Here is a 19,373-nt window from a genome sequence, read left to right as displayed (position 1 = left end):
GCCAACCAAGGCAGAAGTGGATGGCAGGCACTGACCCATCAAGGCACTTGAGGGTGGAGGGGCCCTCGCAAGAGTTTCTGCAAAGCAGACACAAAAGCACCAGCTAGAGAAAAAGTCAGCTATCCACTTGCTGAACCTGGAGCGCACGACGTCATCTTACAACAATGTCGGCTAGGCAGAATCTTCCTTATCACCCTCACCTCCTTCCTTCCTCCTCTCTGCCTGAGAGCAGTCCAAATGCAAACCTAGGCAGCATGGCTTCCATGGTCTAACCACTACCCTAAACTGCCTCCCCACACAAACTTGGGAAGTTGGTCTTCAATGGTTTTGGAAGTCAAGCTCCTTCCCCCTCAGAGCTCAAGGACTCTCCACATGGTGGACACAAACCACAAGCCATCAAACTGTGCAAAGGAGAAGTTCAGAATGGTTTGCTGTAATTGGAACAAGTTCCGTTAGTAAAAACTGCTCAGCAAAAAGTGAAACAGGCCAAGTCCAAGTGGCTTATATTTTTTACTCCAGAAATACCCACGAATTTGTATATTCCAATCTTTCAGTAGCAAATGTTAACTCCTCTTCCCCTGATCCAAGACTCTTATTCCCTAGAAGAATCTTGGAGCAATGAGGAGGCACCCAAACAGACTGTCTCTAAGTTACACGTCTAATGTGTGGCCAATGAGTGGTCAGTCATCTTAGGAGAAAGGCAATTTGGGATTAAATCAAGATCTGCAGTATTTTCCATTGAATTCTTAGGATGCAGTGTATAGGTTTATAATGTACAGTAGAACCTCGGTTGTTTTCTGAGGTTTGTGCTTTCTTTCTTGCTTCTCAACTGCCGAAGGGGGAAGTTTCCCATCTGTATTAACTACATTTGTTGTTCATGCTTCCCAAGCTAAACCTTGACGATCTCAGTGGGGTCCTTCAGGGTTGATCAGATCACCTCTAAGCTTGCTCCTTGGGGATTTTGTATTATGTTTATTGAAGCTTTGTGTATGGGGGTGGGGGGAATCCCCTCACAAATGGGGCTAGTAGCAGGTCCAGCTCAAGATGCCAGTAATCTTGAGGACAGGGCTCGGGAGAGGAGAGTGGCCACCTCCTGCCCAGAGACACTCAGTTCAGAAACGCTTTTTCTTTTTTTATTGCAGATTCATATTAAAGAAGCTTGCTTACAAAAAATAAAAAGCAACTTACCACACTGAGGGACGTCACAATAATCAAAAAGTTTTCTTGGGTTCATCGTGTAGCACCAGGGACCATTGACATCACCATCAGGATTTCGGCAGTACTGAAAACAAGCAAGCATTAAGACCTGGCTCACAGGGGCAGGAGATGGGAAAGGTGTCCTGGTACACAGACCCTTCACTTTCATCCTTAGAAGATGAAAGGGTATGGCGGGGCCCAGTGGCTCAAGCCTCTAATCCCAGAGCTTTGGGAGGCCATGGTGAAAGAATTGCTCGAGACCAGGGGTTTGAGACCAGCCTGGGCTATTTGGTAAGAGCTCATCTCTACAGTAAATCAAAAACTAGCTGGGCGTGGTGGCTCACGCCTGTAGTTTCAGCTGCTTGGAAGTCTGAGGCAGAAGAATCACCTGAGCCTAGCAGATCAAGGCTGTGGTAGCTGTGATTATGTCACTGTACTCCAGCCTGGGCAGCAGAGTGAAACGCCAATTCAAAAAGATGAAAGAGGGTGTTTCTTTTATTTGTTTTTTTTTTTGGCAAAGTTTTTTTTTTTTTTGAAAGCTCCAAAGCCATTGGTCATGTCCCCTTGTTCAAAAGGAGTTACATCCACTCCCCTGGACAGAGGATGGTGACTCTGAAGAGTCTTCTGAGAATGGGCATCCCTTCCAAGTGTCTGAGCCAGGGGGTCTTAGAGCCCTAGAAACAGAGGATGGTGGGACATCATTGACTTTCTGTGTCCCTGGTTGGCTTCCATGATCTTCTATATTATGAGGTCTGCTTGCTGTTGATTCAGAAACGCTTATTTCTAAGGACTGTGTGCCCGCCAAGGATCAAGACACAGAAGGGCTTTGACTTCCTCTTACCTTCCTGTGATATTGTGATAGAATATATATATCTGGTTTCTGCCTCCCCAGTTCCTAAATCCCTTGGAATCTCCTGGGTGATAGGAGCATCTTTTGTTCTACTGAAGCAACATTTGGTGGGCTGCTGGATTGCCTCAGGGTGAGGGCTGGTTGCCAGGGGAACCAACGACATAATTAGGGGATTGGAACTGTCCAGTCCCACCCTCCAGCCTCCAGGGATAAGAGACGAGCTGAAGGCTGAATTGGCCACCAATGGCCAATGATGCAATCAATCATGACTACATCATGAAGCCTCCATAACACCCCAAAAGGACTGGTTTGGAGAACTTCCAAATAGCTGAGCCCTTGAGGATCCAAGAGAGTGGCTCACTGGAGAGGGCATGGATGCTTGAGCCCCTTCCCACAGGCCTTACCCTATACATCTCTTCCACTTAGCTATTCATCTTCATAAGATCTTTTTAAACAAATGGGTAAATATAAGTAGAGTTCTTTCTTGAGTTCTGTGAGCTGTTCCAGTAAATCAATCAAACCTGAAGAGATGTTCATGGATTTATACAGATTTATAGCCGGTTGGTCAGAAGTACAGGTCATAACTTGGAACTTATGACTGTCATCTGAAGTTGGGGCAGTCTTGTGGAACTGAGCCCTTAACCTGTGGGATCTGACACTATTTCCAGGTAGGTGGTGTCAGGATTGAGTTAAACTGAAGGTGACCCAGCTGGTATCTTCTGGTGAACCACTTGACACATGTGGGGAACCCTCCATGCACTTGGTGTCTGTGTTACGTTGAGTGTAACATAACACAGGGGAAACAGTTTGGTTTTTCCTTGATCTCAGACTTCCCTAGATGTATCCTCCGAAGAAAACCATCCCAGAGAGTGTATGAGACTAGGAGAAATCCTGCTGTAGGATTTTGGTGGTATAGCCCATTTTTTTCTGGAAAAATCTGACTAAAATGTCACAAAGGGCTTCTTTGACCACTAGAACCTACAAGACAAGTACTAGAAACTAGAAATGGCACATAGTAATGGAAGCAGATGACAAGAAACATCACCAACAGAAACAGGAGGCCCAAGAAGGGGAACCATGACCGTGGATGTCTGCTTGCTGCATTTCCCATGCCAATGCCAACGTCAATGATATTTTAGGCTTAGTCCCCTGAAATCTCTGGATTTTTCCTCCCCTCCCGCTCCCCACAACAGACCAGGCAGATCTTCTGTAACACAGAACCAATTCTGTTTGCATAGATTGGTTGGCAGAAGGCAACGGAGACTCAAAGCGGCTTACGTTTTTTTCCAGACCCGCCCGTGGGTTTGTCATTGGAGTGAAAATGCTGTGTCTGTGGGGCTCCTGGGCAGCCCATTCCTGGCATGGAGTCCCTGTGACTGTGGTCGCCCTCTTGCCCCGATATTTTTTACCGTTCCCGAACATACAGTCTGTAGGAGAGAAAATAGGTGGTTATGTGCTGCTACATAGACCCAGAACAATATAGAACAAATGCTGTTGTGTGAGGTTTCTCTGAGATGACAGATTCAGGGAATCACATCCCTCAGAAATTGGGATGCTGAAGATTGCAATAAACACTGCCTATGTGCGTGGAATTTTTTTTTTAATTGGAGTCTCGCTCTCTTGCCTAGGCTGGAGTGCTGTGGCACACTCATGGCCCACTGTAGCCTCGACCTGCTGGGCTCAGGCAATCTTTCCATCTCAGCCTTCCAAATAGCTGGAACTACAAGTACACACCACCAAGCCCAGCTAATATTTTTTTTATTGTAGAGATGAGGTCTCACCAAGTTTCTCAGGCTGGTCTCGAACCCCTAGACTCAGGCAATCCTCTCGCCTTGGCATCCCAAAGTGCTGGGATTACAGGCTTGAGTCACTGCACCTGGCCTTTTTTTTTTTTTTTTGTCAGATTATTACTCTATTTCCCAGGTTGGAGTGCAGTGGCACAATCACAGCTCACCTCAGTCTCAATCTCCTGGGTGCAAACGATCCTCCCACCTCAGCCTCCTGAGTAGCTGGGACTGTAGATGCACACCACCACGTCTGGCTATTTTTATTATTATTATTTTTCATTTTTTGTAGAGATGAGATCTGTGTTGCTCAGGCTGGTCTTGAATTCCAGGGCTCAAGCAATCCATCCACCTCAAAGTGCTGGGATGACAGGCATGAGCCACCAGGCCTGGCACAACACTGTCTATTTTTAAGTTACTGGAAACGCTTCTTGGCTTGGAAATAATCATAAATGTGGTGGGATGCTAGAATAGGAATTTTGGTTAAGGCACTAAAATAACAAGTTTTATACCAAGGTGAGTGGTGAGTCAGCACCCTGGAGTGTCTGCACCAGTCCTGAAGACACCGCCCACCCACCCACGTTGTGGACACACTAACAGCTCAGACTCTCCCATAGAGGGCGCTAAAGCCTGCCTCCACTTGGCAGAGCCACAACCAACACTCGTGTTCCCCGTAGCACCGAAGCCTTCAGCATCAGGAAGGTTCTCCATCTCTTTTCATCCCCGTGTCTGAGTGTGGAGATGCCTGGCCACAGACTTCTTACCCTCCTCAGAAGGAGCCTCCATGCTTGGAGCCTGGGGTACCGTCGGAGGCCCTGCGACACTGCCTTCTGTTTCTGAGCATTTCTTCAGGTTACAGTACTCCCACCTGACGCTTGGGTCAGTGGTGTAACACCAAGGGCCATTATCACCGTCAGGATTCCTGCAGTAGTTCATTTCTAAGCCACTGCAAATCCCAAAACAATGAAGGTCACCACAAGTGGGAGAAACTTCAGGGGTGCCCAGCACCCCCTAAATTTTTTTTTTAATCACAAAATGTGAACAAGTGACTTTGAAATATTCCCATTAAAAGTACAGTAACATTGCCATGGGCATAAACAGTCCTTAACTTCTGAACAACTGTGCACATTACAAAGATAGATTATAATTTTTATTTTAAACAATCAAAAGTAATGTGTGCTCCATATCAAAACTGAGATTATACATAAATGTGTAAAAGAAAGTATCAGAATATCGTTTGTCCTCATTCTGCCAAATACATGTATTTTAGTGGCCTAATGCACAAACAAACCTATCTGTATCTATCCTCTGTATATGACCAAGCATATTTCCCCAAGAAAGAAATGACATTCACAATGATAACTTGCCCGGGCTAGCCCTCTTAGTCTATTTAGTCACAGTGTAGCTAAAATGCTCATGTAAGTGATATTGTAAATATGGCCTCAGGTAGATCAAGTGGGTTTGGTTTGAAAGGCTTGTAGAAGCTGCCCTGGAAAACTAGCCACCCGCAGGAGGTCGCTTTTCTAGACTGCATCCATGGACCAGAGTCCCTCTCCTGCTCTCGGTCCATCCCTTACTGGTACAGCTGCTTGGGGACTGAGGGAATGGGGGATGGGATTAAAGAACAAATGGCTGGATCCAAGGGATGCAGGGAGACGGCTGAGTAGATTGAGGATCTCAGGGAGGGGGGTGGTGTCTGATGCTGGATTGTTTCTCTTTGTGTTTGTCTAGCTTTTTGCCAATATGTCAGAAAGTCTTTAAATTAGAGTCTGTCAGTCTCTTTTTACAAATTGTCTTGATGACTCTAGCATATACATTTTATTACTTTAGAAAAACAAAGATGGCTGGAATTCTGCATTCTGTCTGAGCATGGGTTAATTGCAAGGATTGGTTTGATAAGAATTGATACTGAGATTTTTAACCCATAAACACGGATATCATGACTTAGATCTTTTAAACTTTTTCTCAACGATGTTTTATAGTATGCTGTGCATAGTTCTTGTGCATGTAGTGGTAAATTTATCACAAAATATTTTGTAATTGTGGTACTATTGCTAGTAATATGACTTTTTAAATTTATTATTATTATTATTATTAGAATCAGAGTCTACTCTGTTGCCCAGACTAGAGTGCAGAGACAAAGTCTTGACCTCCTGGACTCAGGCAATCTTTCTGCCTTGGCCTACTAAATAGCTGGGATTACAGGCATACACCATCACACCCTGCTAATTTAAAAATTTTTTTTTTTTTTTTTATTTAAGAGATGAAGTCTCCTTGTGTTGCCTACGCTGGTCTTGAACTCCTGGGCTCAAGCCCACCTTGGCCTCCCAAAGTGCTGGGATTACAGGCATGAACCACCGTGCCCAGCCAGTGATAGGATTTTTAAATTTTTGGTTTTCAATTGATCATAGTTAGTGTATAGAAATACAACTAATTTTTATATATTAACCATTATATACTGTTTTATTCTGCAAAATTCACATATTAGTCTTTAGGATTCTCTGCATCCATTAATCAAGTTTTCTGTGAATAAAGACAGTTTTGCTTCTTCCTTTTCAAATGTTTACTTTATTTTTATTTTTTGGTCTTGTGTTGTTAGCTAGAGGGTTTTTGTAGTTGCCCTTGATTAGTTTAAAAAACTTCCATTCTATTCCTAGTTAGTTGAGACTTTTTATCGTGGGTGAATGTTGAATTTTGTAAAAATTTTCTTCTGCGTCTATTGATGTAATCATGTGATTTATCACTTTTATTCTCTTAAGTTGGATGACATTGATTGTTTGTGTAAATGTTAAACTAACCTTGCATTCATGAAAAGCTCCACTTTTTCATGATGATCATCATGTTGATTATAAAAATATTTTTATATATTGCTGAATTCAATGTTTTAATTGTTGTTAAATTTTTGTGTGTTTATATCCACAACAGATAATGTTCTACAATTTATTGAAATATCCTTGTCTACTTTTTTGGATATGGATATTTTTGTCTTCATGAATTGAGTTGAGAAGTGTTCCTTCCTCCTCTGTTTTCTGCAACAAATTGTGAAGGATTTATTGCCTCATTAATACTTGATAAAATTTCCAATGAAGCCATCTGGGTCTAGAGTTTTCTCTGTGGGAAGTTTTTTTATTTATTAAAATATATTAGTATATAAAAGAATATATACACATATTTTCTTTAATATATAACAGACTGTTTAGAAGTTCAATTTATTCAGTGTCTGATTTACTTGTTAGTTTTTTTCTTAAGGAATTAGTCCACATTATTTAGGTTGTTGAATTTATTAACATAAAATAGCTCTTTCTTTTTTTTTTTTTGAGTAGGAGTCTCAATCTGTGGCCCAAGTTGGACTGCAGTGGCACAATCATGGCCACCATAGCCTCAAACTGCTGGGCTCAAGTTCAGTCTTCCAAGTAGTTAGAAGCACAGATGTGCCCCATCATGCCCAGCTAATTTTTTGATGTACTATAGAGATGAAGTCTTTCCAAGTTGCCCAGGCTGGTCTTGAACCCCTGGGCTCAGGCAATCCTCTCACCTCCGTGTCCCAAAGTGCTGGGATTACAGGTGTGAGTCACTGTGCCTGGCCATAAAGTTGTTTTTAATATTTTCTTATTATCTTTTAATGCCTATGGGATCCTGTAGTGATGCCTCCTCTTCTCTTTTATTCCTGATGCTGATGATTGTGTTCTCTCCTTTGTTTGTAATTAGTTTGGCCAGAGTTTTATCAACCACATTAGTATTTTCAAATAATTGACTTTTTTGTTTCATTGATTTATTCAATTGTTTGTTTATTTTCTTTTACATTGAATTTAATTTATTTTTGTTATTTTCTTACTTCTGCTTACTTGGGTTTTATTTGCTTTTCTTTTTCTAGATTCTTAAGTTGTTATCTATGTCAACGGTTCTCAAAGTTTTTGGTCTTAGGACCCCTTTACACTCTCAAAAAGTATTGAGGATCCCAAAGAGCTTTAGTTTTTATATATTTATACACTATGAATATATATTGTATTAGAAACTAAAATTAAGACTTTATTAAAACACAATCACATATTGTATTAGCCATGAGAGAGATGATATCATGATATCTCATGTAGCCCCTGGAAAACTCCATTGTGCTATTATGAGAAAATGAAAGTGAAAGGGGAAAATAATACCCTTTTTAACTGAAAATGTTTTAAATTCATAGACTCTCTGGAGGAATCTCAGGAATCCCCAAATTTCTCCAGACCATGCTTTGAGAGTATCTGGCTTAAGTTATTGATTCTTAATGTTTCTATTTTTTAATAAGAGCATTTAAAATTATAAAATCATAAAAATATTAGCTGTATCCCATAACTTTTTATATAAAATCATAAAAATATTAGCTGTACCTCATAACTTTTTTTGTTTTTGTTTTTGTTTTTTTGAGTTGGAGTCTCACTCTGTCACCCAGACTGGAGTGCAGTGGCCGCTCCCGGCCACCGCAGCCTCGACCTGCTGAGCTCCAGCGATCCTTCCGCCTCAGCCTTCCAAGTAACCGGAATTACAGGCATGTGCTACCACGCCCGGCTGATTTTTTTGATTTATTGTAGAGATGAGGTCTTGCTGCCCAGGCGGGTCTCGAACCCGCGGGCTCAGGCAATCCCCTCACCTCAGCCTCCCAAAGGCGCGGGATTACAGGCTGAGCCACCAAGCCCAGCTACCGCATAACTTTTGATATAGTGTGTTATTATTATTCAGTTCAAAACATTTCTAGATTCCTTTGTTATTTCTTCAATTCATAGATTATTTAGAAATGTGTTAAGCTCCAAATATTTGAAAATTTTTCAATTTGTTATTTATATATCATTTAACTCTGTTGTGAGAAAGCATACTCTGTATTATTTTAATTATTTTAAATCTATTAAGACTTGTTTTAAGGCCAAGCTTATGGTATACCTTGGCAAATGCTCCATGTACATGAATGTGTGTTCCATAATTTGGTATAGTGAATAGGTTTTGAATAGGTTGATATTTTTCTTTAAACCTTCTATTTATTTTCTGATTTTTAAAAATCTATTAGTTCCATTATAATTTGTTTGGGGAGGATTTATCACTATACTGAGAGAGAAGTGAAGAAACCTCCAACTATAATTGTGGGCTTATCTATTTTTCTCCTTAGCTCTGTCAGTTTTTGTTTCATATATAGGAAGCACTATTATTAGGATGCAACATGTTTAGCATTGCTAAGTCTTGATGAATGATCCTTTTTAAATTATAAAATGTCCTCTTTTGTTTTTTGGTTTGTTTGTTTGTTTGTTTGTTTGTTTGTTTTTACTCTGTCTTCCAGGCTGGAATGCAGCAGCATGATGTTAGTTCACCATAACCTCCAGTTTCTGGGCTCAAGAGACCCTCCTGCCTCAGTCTCCCAAGAGGCTGGAACCATCAGCATGTACCACCATGCCTGGTTAATTTTTTTGTAGAGATGAGGTCTTGCTATGTTGCCTAAACTGGCCTTGAACGCTTGGCCTCAAGCGATTATGGAGCCTCAGCCTCCCAAAGTGCTGGAATTACAGGCATTAGTGACCACACCTAGCCTTGAAATGTGCTTTTTATCTCTGATATTATTTCTTGTCTTGAAATTTGCTTTCTCTAATATTAATATTACCACTCCAGCTTTCTTTCGATTCATGTTTTTATGGTATATTATTTTTTATTCTTTGGTTTTTAATCTATGTCTTAATATTTAAAGAGTATCTATTAAAAGGAAAAACACAGTTGGGCTTTGGTTTTTATTAAACTTGACAATCTCTGTTTTTTATTTGATGAGTTTCATTCTTTTACATTTAATGTACTTATGATGTGGTTCAGCTTGTCTGTAAATATGTTTATACCATATTTCTTTACTCTTTTTTCTTCCTTTCCTTTTTTCTTTTAGATAAACTGAATATTCTTATTATTATCTATTTTTCTAAGTTTACATTTTTGTGGTTGCTCTAGGATTTATAATATCCCTCGTTAACCTACCACTTTCAACCATGTATTAAAATTACATAACTCCTTGGATAATTAAAGAAACCTACAATAACATACTTCCATCTATTCTCTACATTATTTATGCTACTGTTTTTAAAATTTTACTTTAACATATGTTAAAATAACAATACATTGTTATCATTTTGCTTTGAGTAGTCAATTATCTTTTAAAGAAGGAATGAAGAGAAAGTCTTCTACATTTACTTTCACCATTTCCAGGGTTCTTCATTACTTAGTGTAGGTTTCCATATGGTATTATTTTTTCTCCTACCAAAATGCCTTCCTTAATGTCTTTTACTATATAGGCCTGCAAATGAAAAATTATTTTAGTTTTTTGCTTGTTTGTTTGTTTTGGGAGCAAAATATGTATTTATACAACATTCATTTTCAAGGTTTTTTTTGGCTGGATATAGCATTCTAGGTTGGTATTTTTTTTCTTTTTATCACGCTTTAAAAATTTTATTCCATTGTTTCTGGCTTGCATAGCTTCTGATAAGAAGGCATCAGTTATTTTTAATCACTGTTCCTCTTTATAAATGCATTTCTCTCCACCCTGACTTTTAATAAGATTTTTCTTGTTATCTTTGTTTTTTGATAATTTAACTATGATGTTTCTAAGTAAATAGTTTCATTTTGTCTTTTAATTCTATTTCTAATTCATTGATCTTCTTGAATCTGTGAGTTTATAATTTTCTCAATATTTGGAAAAATTTCAACTATCATTACTTCAGATAAATTTTGTGTCCAAATGTTTCTGTCCTCTCCTTCTGTGACTTGCTTTACCATATAATAAATCTTTTGAACCAGGCATGGTGGCTTATGCCTGTGATTCTAGCACTTTGAACTACACTTTGGACAACGTGGTGGATTGCTTGAGCCCAAAAGTTTGAGACCAGCCTGGGCAAAATTTCGTCTTTATAAAAAATAAAAAATTAGCCAGGTGTGGTGGTATATGCCTGTGGTCCCAGCTACCTGGAATGCTTGATCTGAGCCCAGGAGGTCAAGGCTGCCATGAGCCATAATTGTTTTTTGTTTTGTTTTCTTTTGTTTTTGTTTTTGTTTTTGAGTTGGAGTTTCACTCTGTCACCCAGACTGGAGTGCAGCGACCGCTTCCGGCCACTGCAGCCTTTACCTGCTGGGCTCCAGCAATCTTTCCGCCTCAGCCTTCCAAGTAGCTGGAACTACAGGCGCACACTACCACACCCGGCTAGTTTTTGATTTATTGTAGAGATGAGGTCTCGCCAAGTTGCCCAGGTGGGTCTCGAACCCGCAGGCTCAGGCAATTCACTCACCTTAGACTCCCAAAGCGCGTGATTACAGGCTAAGCCACCGAGCCCAGCTGAGCCATAATTGTTATGATCATGCCACTGCACTCCAGCCTGAATGACAGAGTGAGAACTTGACTAAAAAAAAAAGCTTTTGATATGTTTATGGACATATCTGCTTGTTTTGTAAGTCTGTGTGTATGTGTGTACTGCATTTGTACAGCTTCAATTTAATTATTTTATAGTTAACATTTTCTTCTGTAAACCTAACCTGATGGTAAGGCCATTCACATAATTTTTCACTGAAGGTACATATTTATTTTTTTAGTTTTTAAATTTCAATTTGACTCTTTTATAATTTTTCTATCTCTTATATTTGTTGCTTTTATATGTATATTCTTTTAAATCCTTGAAGACACTTACATATTTTAGTTTTTTTCTGACAATTCCATCATTTGTATTATTTCTGGATCTGTTTTGATTGATCTTTCGTCCGGTTATGGATTGCATTTAATACTTTTTGTATGTTTAGTATATTTTAAAATTTATGTCAGACTCTGTGGATGCCACATAGCTAAGCAACTTGATTTTGTTTTTTACCTCTAAAGAGTGTTGAGTTTTTTTGTGGCAGGCAGTTAATTTACTTAGAGATCATTTTTATCCTTCTAGACTTACTTTTAAGCATTGCTGGAGCATTTCTGGCAACAAATTTCCTTTATTCTATGAATACATTAATCTGACTCCTAAAGCATGGCTTTTCTGGGGTCTCTACTGAATAGCCAAGATATTTAATGAAAGTCTCTTTTCTCTTTTCTCTGGCTAGTCAGAATTCAAATACCTCTGTATGCTGGGTGAGTTGCGTGATCTCCATTTAGCTCACTGCTCCCTGTTCTTTCCCCCAATAGTTCTTCTTTACCCCACTTTCTTTGTGGAAACTCTCCCTGTGCATGTGAGGTTTTATATTCTGCCAAAGACTTGAGAAAACCTCAATGTATATTTCTGGAGCTCCTTCTCTCCACAGATCCCTTCTATTATTACCCAGCCTAGAAAATTCCATCTGCTCTAGAGATCCCAAACTCTAGTCTCTTTCGTCCATCTCCTTGCACGAATGATAGTGAGCCTATAATTTATCATCTCTCAAACATTTTGATCAAAAGTACGTCTTCTGAGACATCTTGTTTCATATTCTGTATCCAAGAAAAATTTGAGCCTAAGAAGTTAGCTTAAAGCATGACTCTTCTAACAGAAATTTAAGTTGATGGTTGCTCCTCTTATAGTTAAAATTAAAGACATACGCATTTGGGTAATTTTCTGCAGTCTTGTCATGCCAGTGGGGTCTCATAGATGACCAAGATTGACACTTCTTTCCTGTGATAGTGGTGGAGGATGTGCCTCGATAGCTCTGTCCGTTACCATGGTAGCACTCCTGGACCACAGGGGTTTGTTCAGGTGGTGCTGAAGTTAAAATAGAGGAAATCAAGCAGAATAATGACTGGAACAGAGAAACATGTGAAGCAACGTATAACACAAATAATATAGCAGTCTCTGGGAATTGCTGCTGTTCTTAGCAGGCAGTTGGACATGCAAAACAAACAGTAGATTCATAGCATTTTAGAACTTTAATAACCTAACATTTCTTGGAAATATTTAATTTAAGGCTTAAGGGGAAATATAAACAGGTCAGAGTACTTATAATTGAAAATTGCATTCAGGTGCAAGTTCTTTTTTATGAGTCTCTACCAGGTATTCATGTGAACAATAGGGAAGGTAGAGCATTTATCTACTTCCATCAAAAACTGAGCATTGAGGAGTAAGAAACAGCAGTCTGATCAAGTATATGGAGAAAGACCCTCTGTGGTGCAGGCATACAGTGGCTGCTAAAGTCTGAGAGTGGGTCAGAAACACAGAGAGGTCTCTTCAGCACACCAGGCCCCACTCCAAATAAAACGTAACAGCAGCCCATCACTGGAGGAATTCAAAGCCTATGGTGCACTTAAGGTAAAAAAATAGTAGCAAGAAAGCTCAAATTCAGTTCAACTTCTGACTAGATTGATTCAGTTACCTACACAATCTTGAGCACCTTTCAAGAATAAATCATAGTTATCATAATCTCCACTATTCATTGATTTATGGCCTCCAGCATTTGATTAAAAATTACAAGAGACGTCAAAAAAGGTCAAGAGGAAAAAGCTATTGTTGAGTAACAAAGCAATCAAGAGAGCCAGGCTTCAAGATGGCTGTATATCTGATTGGAATTGTAAGATAATCATGATTCATATGTTAAAGGATTTTGTGATAAAGGTGATCAATATGCATGGGAGGTGAAGAATTGCAGCAAAGAGATTGGAACTGCTTTTAAAAGAGTAAAATGAAAATGCGAGAAACAAAAAAAAGCATGATATCAGGGATGAGGAATTCTCTCAATGGGCTGATCAGAAGACTAGACACGACGAGGAGATAATCAGTAAACTTGAAAATAGGTTAGTAGAAATTATCCAAACTGACACACAAAGAAAGAAAAAGAGGAACTGGAAAAACAAAACAAAACAGAATAAGCATTAAAAAGTTATGAAATAGCCCAGGCTTGGTGGTTCTGCCTGTAATCCCAGCACTTTGGGAGGCCGAGGAGAATGGATTGCCTGAGTCTATGGGTTTGAGACCAGCCCAGGCAATTTGGCAAGACCTCGTCTCTACAATGAATAAAAAATTAGCTGGGTTGGGTAGTGCACATCTGTAGTTCTGGCTACTTGGAAGGCTGAGGCAGAAAGGATCACTGGAGCCCAGTAGGTCAATGCTGGGGTGGATGTGAGTATGCCACTGCACTCCAGCCTGGATGACAGAGTGAGACTCCAACTCAAAAAAAAAAAAAAAAAAATTATGAAACAATATGAAAAGGTCTAATATTTGGTACTTGAAGTACAAAAAAGAGAACAAAGAAAAAAATATTTGAACTGATAATGGCTAAAAATTTTACAAACATAACAAAAATCAACAATCCAAAAATCCTGGAAGCTCAGAAAACTTCAAGCAGAATAAATAAAATAATAATCATAAACACATCTAGAGACACCATAGTTAAACTGCTGAAAAACAAAGTTGGGAGAAAGCCCTAAAGGCTGTCAGAGGAAAAAAAATATATTGGACATATAGGAACAAAGATAAAATTTCTACTCACAAACCATTAAAAACAGAAGATAATGAAATATCATCCTTAAAGTAGTGAAAGAAATATAACTTTCAACCCAGTATTTCTATCCAGCAAAATTATATTTAAAATCTGAAGACAAAATAATTTTTCAGACATACAAAAGCTGAAAGATTTTATCAGCAGTAGACCTGTGCTACAAGAAATACTAAAGGTACTTGTTATATGACACCAGATGAAAATTTGGATCTATTAAAAAAAAAAAAAATGAAGAGCACCAGAAATGGTATAATTAATTGAATATATGAAGTATTTTCACCTTTAATTACTTTAAAACACATCTGACCATTCAGGGTAAACATAGTATCTGTGTATTGTGCACTTTATAACACAACTACATTTCTATTAGAGAGAGAAATAGCACATTATTTTGAAAGGGAGAAAATAGAAGTACAATGTTGTAAGGTTCTTGTATTAGACATCAACTAGAATATTATTTAGAGATGGAATGTGACATGTTAAAAGCATATATTGCAAACATTGCGGAAAATACTGAAACCATTACAATTTGATTTAACTAATAAATAAACAATGGAGATAAAATAGAATCACAAAAATGCTCAATCCAAATGAAGGCAAAAAAGATGAAAAAAAAAGAACAAAGTTCAAATAGAGCAAAGAGAAAAAACTAACTTGATAGTAGATTTAAATTCAACCATATTAACAATTACATTAATGAAAATGGCCTAAGCATATCAATTTAAAAGCTGAGAATATATGTATCATACAAACACTAGTGAAAATAGAGTTGCAAAGGCTACAGCAAAAATAGATTTCAGACTTCAGAAAAAGGATTGTTTTCAGAGAAGAGGAGAGATACTACCTAATGATAAAGTAGTTGTTTCATCAAGAAGACATAACAATCCTAAACATGTATGCATCTAATAACAGAGCTTCAAAATATATAAAGCAAAGAGGAGTTAGAATAAAAAAAGAAGCCAGGTGTAGTGGCTCACATCTGTAATTCCAGTACTTTGGGAGACTTGGCAAGACCTCATCTCTACAATAAACCAAAAAATTAGCCAGGCGTGGTGGCATGTGCCTATAGTTTTGGTTACTTGGAAGGCTGAGATGGAAGGATGGCCTGAGTCCAGCAAGTTGAAGCTATGGTGGCTGTGAGTGTGCCACTGTACTCTAACCTGGGTGACACAGTGAGACTACAACCTCCCTCCCCCCAAAAAGAAAGAAATAGACTAACATTCAGTTAAAGTTGGACATGTCACACCATTCATCCTCTAGTAATCAACAGAATAGGAGACAGAAAATCAGTAAGGATATAGCAGATCACTAACAACCAACTTGACCAAATTGGCCGTTAGAGAACATCCTACCCAACAACAGCAGAAATCACATTCTTCTCCAGAGCACATGATATATTCTCCAAGGTGACTATATTCTGATCCGTAAAACAAACCTCAACAAGTTTAAAATAATTGAAATCATACAGAGCATGTTCTCTGACCACAATAGAATTAAACTAAACAAAACTGCTGCATATTGTGATGTTACTACTGCAGTACAAAATAAAGAGCGCAATCAGGCCCTCAGAAGTTCTTATGTCCCTTCTTACCTGAGGCATCCAACTGTTCTGTGGATAACTGGGAGGAATCACAGGATGGTATCTTACAGTACTCCCACCTCACTTCACTGTTGGTTGTGTAGCACCATGGGGCCTTTTCTCCATCTGGGTTACGACAGTAGTTTTCATCCAAATTTCTGAAAAAGAAATGACTATGAATTTGGCTGTCTAAAGAGGCTAAATAAGTAAGGTACACACATGCTTGTTAATGATGATATTGGGTGCATATCCAGCTGATGCTCTAGAATTACAAAAACTGAAGAACAGGGACCAGAAGAAGCTTGTATAGAGCGGGAGTCCACCGAATCGTGGCACAGATATTTCTCTTGGATACATGGTTGAAATGTATTCCTTGATATTGAATGGTCAAGTAAAGGAGGTCTTTTGCTATGTATTGGGAACTGCACAGTGTGCTGGAAATACAGTGAGTATTTTTCACACTGACCTGTCTCTGTAAGTATACGTCCTAGCCATGGGATTTAAGTGTTATCAAGCAGTAGTTCTCAAACCTTACTGCGCATTGAACAGAGGGCTTGTCAAAACATATTGCTGGATTCCAACCCCAGAACTTGTGATTTTAGTACATCTAGAGCAGGGCCCAAGAATTTGCTTTTCTAACAAATTCCTGGTGATACTAATGCTAACAGTCTGGGAAACCACACTTTGAGAACAACTTTTATAGGAAAAACATTGTAGAATTTCACTTCGCTTGCATATGACTTGATCAGTATCCATTCCAGAATACTTTAATCCTGGGTTCCTGTAGTAGCTAAGGCAAAGTCAATGAGGTTTCACATTCCATAGCAGCAGAGAGGGAATGAGACCAGAGAGGACTTACTTGCAGGGGAAGTTTTCTGGTGTCCTGTTGTGTGTGTGAGGGGTCTGTTCATTCCAGCGCTGACACGTGTGCCCGGACACAGTGACGGCCACTGTCCCGCGATAGTTTTCACCTCTTCCCTTCAGACATTGGTAGGTTGGACCAGAAAGTGGAGGGGGTGTTGCTTGAATGCGGAAAATAAATTATAGTGAATATTTTTAAAATAAAGAATGCACAGGTGGGTGCTAGAGAAAGATGGGTACAGGGTGCTTTGGCCTGTCTTCTCTCCCACTCATCCTCTTTCCAAATTTGGCTCCTGAAAATTGTTTAGCATCTTCAGAAGAAACTGACTTAGTAGAATCTAAGCCTGTGAGACCCCTTCAGGAGGAACTCCCCCAGGAATAGACTCTTGGGTAGAAGCTTCTTTCTGATTCTCTTTGTTCAGTTTGCCACACATGGTAAGTATCAATATGTATTACTCCCACCCTGAATTGTTACATAAACCAATGGTCCAAGCTTTCTTATGAAAAATAAGTTATTCACTGAGTAAACATAACTGAATGACACTCAATATGCCATAAAACCAAACAACAGAGAAAGGGTTCCTGGAAAGAAGGCAGCAAATGTTTCCATCCAGAAAGCAAGATGTTCTTGAGAAAATGAAGAAGACAAAGAGAGAAACTGATGTTCACAAAAGGGGAGACTGCCTAAGAAACTTCAGCTTCCCTATGGATGGTTGTTAGAACAAAGGAGGGAAAGCCAGCCCTCCCTGAGTCCTTTTTCACTTTGATGACTGCCTTTCTCTAAATGTTTAGTCCTTTGCTTCAAATTCTCAGAGAAGGAAAATATCATACAAATTGTGTCTTCTGCATCTCTTTTCTAGGTCTACTGTTTCATCTTCTCCTGAACTCTCTTTCCCTGCTGTTCCCCAAGTTGAAAAAACTGGACATTCACAGACTCCTCTTTATTCACAAAGCAACAGTTAGAAAGAATTCTGGTTGGTAATAAAATTCACATACCGGAGAGTGTGTGTGTCATTTCTCTTTAGCAAAGACAAAAGCTGAATATCAACGATATCACTCAAGACCCTGAATTTAAGTATACTCATAAGAGGCAGAGGTCTTTGCTAGAAAAATGGATGCTCTGATCAATTACCTACAGTAACCAAAGCATTGTTTTCAAAGAGCCATAAAATAAAGAGTAATGACTATCCCTCAGGCCTTGCAGGCCACTCTTGAGGTGCCGCTCTCAGGCACTCATTCATGTTTTCTTCTTGATTTCAAGAAAAGAGTTGGTCAAGATCCTAGAATGCTGAGCAGGTGCCCTACTTACTGCAGCGGGGAATGTCACAGAGCTCCCAGCGCTTGTTGGGATTGGTGGTAAAACACCAAGGGCGGGGTTCCCCATCAGGGTTACGGCAGTAATTCATCTTCAAGTTCTTGTTGGGAAATCTGAATGGGCAAGAAAGATTTAAACAGCACTGAACATCTAGATTAATGGATGAGTATCAAGTGAGCAAACATTGAGCACTTGCTGTGTGCTAGGCATCATCAGGCACCCTGGAGGTAATTGGATGAAGGCTGTCCTCAAAAAGATGGCAATTAGGAAGAAAGATTGGTTCAGTATTCTAAATACTTATTACTTTTTAAAATTAGAACCAGAGTCTTGCTATGTTGCCCAGGCTGGCCTTGAACTCCTGGGCTCAAGTGATTCTCCCACCTCAGCCTCAGCCTTCTGACTACAGGTGTGTGCCCACCACACCCAGCTGCCAAAGACTATTTTTCTAACACTTTGCTGTGCAAAAATCACTGAACGGTATCAGTAACCTTATCATTTTGGCCATCTGGAAGACTGATGTAAGAAATCTCCAGTTATTCAGCTGCAAATAATACCAATTTGTAAAATACAAGAGCTCCCCGTCTAAAGATAGTCATCTAGTACTTAATATAACTAAGAAGTGGCCATCTTTATATCTTAAAGGAGTGGTTCTTCTGGTCTCCTAGCTCTGATCCTGCTATCCTGGAAGCTTAAAGAGACCCAGAGGGAGAAGCTGTGTCCCTGTGAGTGCCTGGCGGTGCAATACCAGCCAGTGAGCCCTCCTTGGCAGACCCAGTGACTAAGGCTGTCAGATGTAGACCATGCCTGGTGGCCCTCTGGGCTCCCTTTCTGAGATCGCAAATGCTTAGCCAGGATAGAAAAGCAGTCAGCTAAGCAATCCTCTTCTCCTCCTGGTTTCGTGGAAGTGAATTTACTCAGTTTTGGGCCCTTAGGTCTTTACCATATTTCTCCTTTGAAGGAAAACGGCAACTGCTATGTTTTAAGCCTGCTATGTGAAATGGGAGATGCACAAATTCAGTGGAGTTGTTTTCCACAGTGAAATCTGTGCCTTCCTCTCACTTCTGCAGGTCTTATAAGGCCTTTTATAGTCCTGCAGTCACCATAGAGTGAAGAGAAAGACCAGCAGTGGGGTCTTTCCAGTACAATTAATTTTCAGTACAATTAAGGTGAAACAGAGCATCCACAAAACCTTACTCTAGGTGCCATCATGACTTTCTAGAGCAAGAATCTTATTATTATTTTAAATTAATTTTCCCTTGAGAATCTGGTAGAAGTTTCAAATCTTAATCCCAGAAAAATACACTGATGTAAATATACATATAACATTAGGGGAATCCCAAAACC

General features: G+C 39.3%; 1 protein-coding gene across 1 annotated transcript in view; it reads right to left on the bottom strand.

Moving 5' to 3' along the window:
- Nucleotides 1–19,373, bottom strand: part of PLG (plasminogen) — a 46,578-nt gene that overhangs the window by 11,670 nt on the left and 15,535 nt on the right. The window contains exons 7-13 of the mRNA XM_008067894.1: nt 18,024–18,142; nt 16,713–16,875; nt 15,866–16,011; nt 12,386–12,545; nt 4,596–4,777; nt 3,326–3,474; nt 1,189–1,282 (exon numbers count right to left, since the gene is read on the bottom strand). Coding sequence (XP_008066085.1) covers nt 1,189–1,282; nt 3,326–3,474; nt 4,596–4,777; nt 12,386–12,545; nt 15,866–16,011; nt 16,713–16,875; nt 18,024–18,142 — 1,013 coding nt within the window. The remainder of the gene's footprint in view (nt 1–1,188; nt 1,283–3,325; nt 3,475–4,595; nt 4,778–12,385; nt 12,546–15,865; nt 16,012–16,712; nt 16,876–18,023; nt 18,143–19,373) is intronic.

This window comes from Carlito syrichta, unplaced genomic scaffold, assembly GCF_000164805.1.
Source record: "Carlito syrichta isolate Samal-C Ts95f unplaced genomic scaffold, Tarsius_syrichta-2.0.1 Scaffold309813, whole genome shotgun sequence".
NCBI classification, from domain to species: domain Eukaryota; kingdom Metazoa; phylum Chordata; class Mammalia; order Primates; family Tarsiidae; genus Carlito; species Carlito syrichta.
Note: the sequence above shows the minus strand (reverse complement) of the source record. Positions and strands in the feature narration are given on the sequence as shown.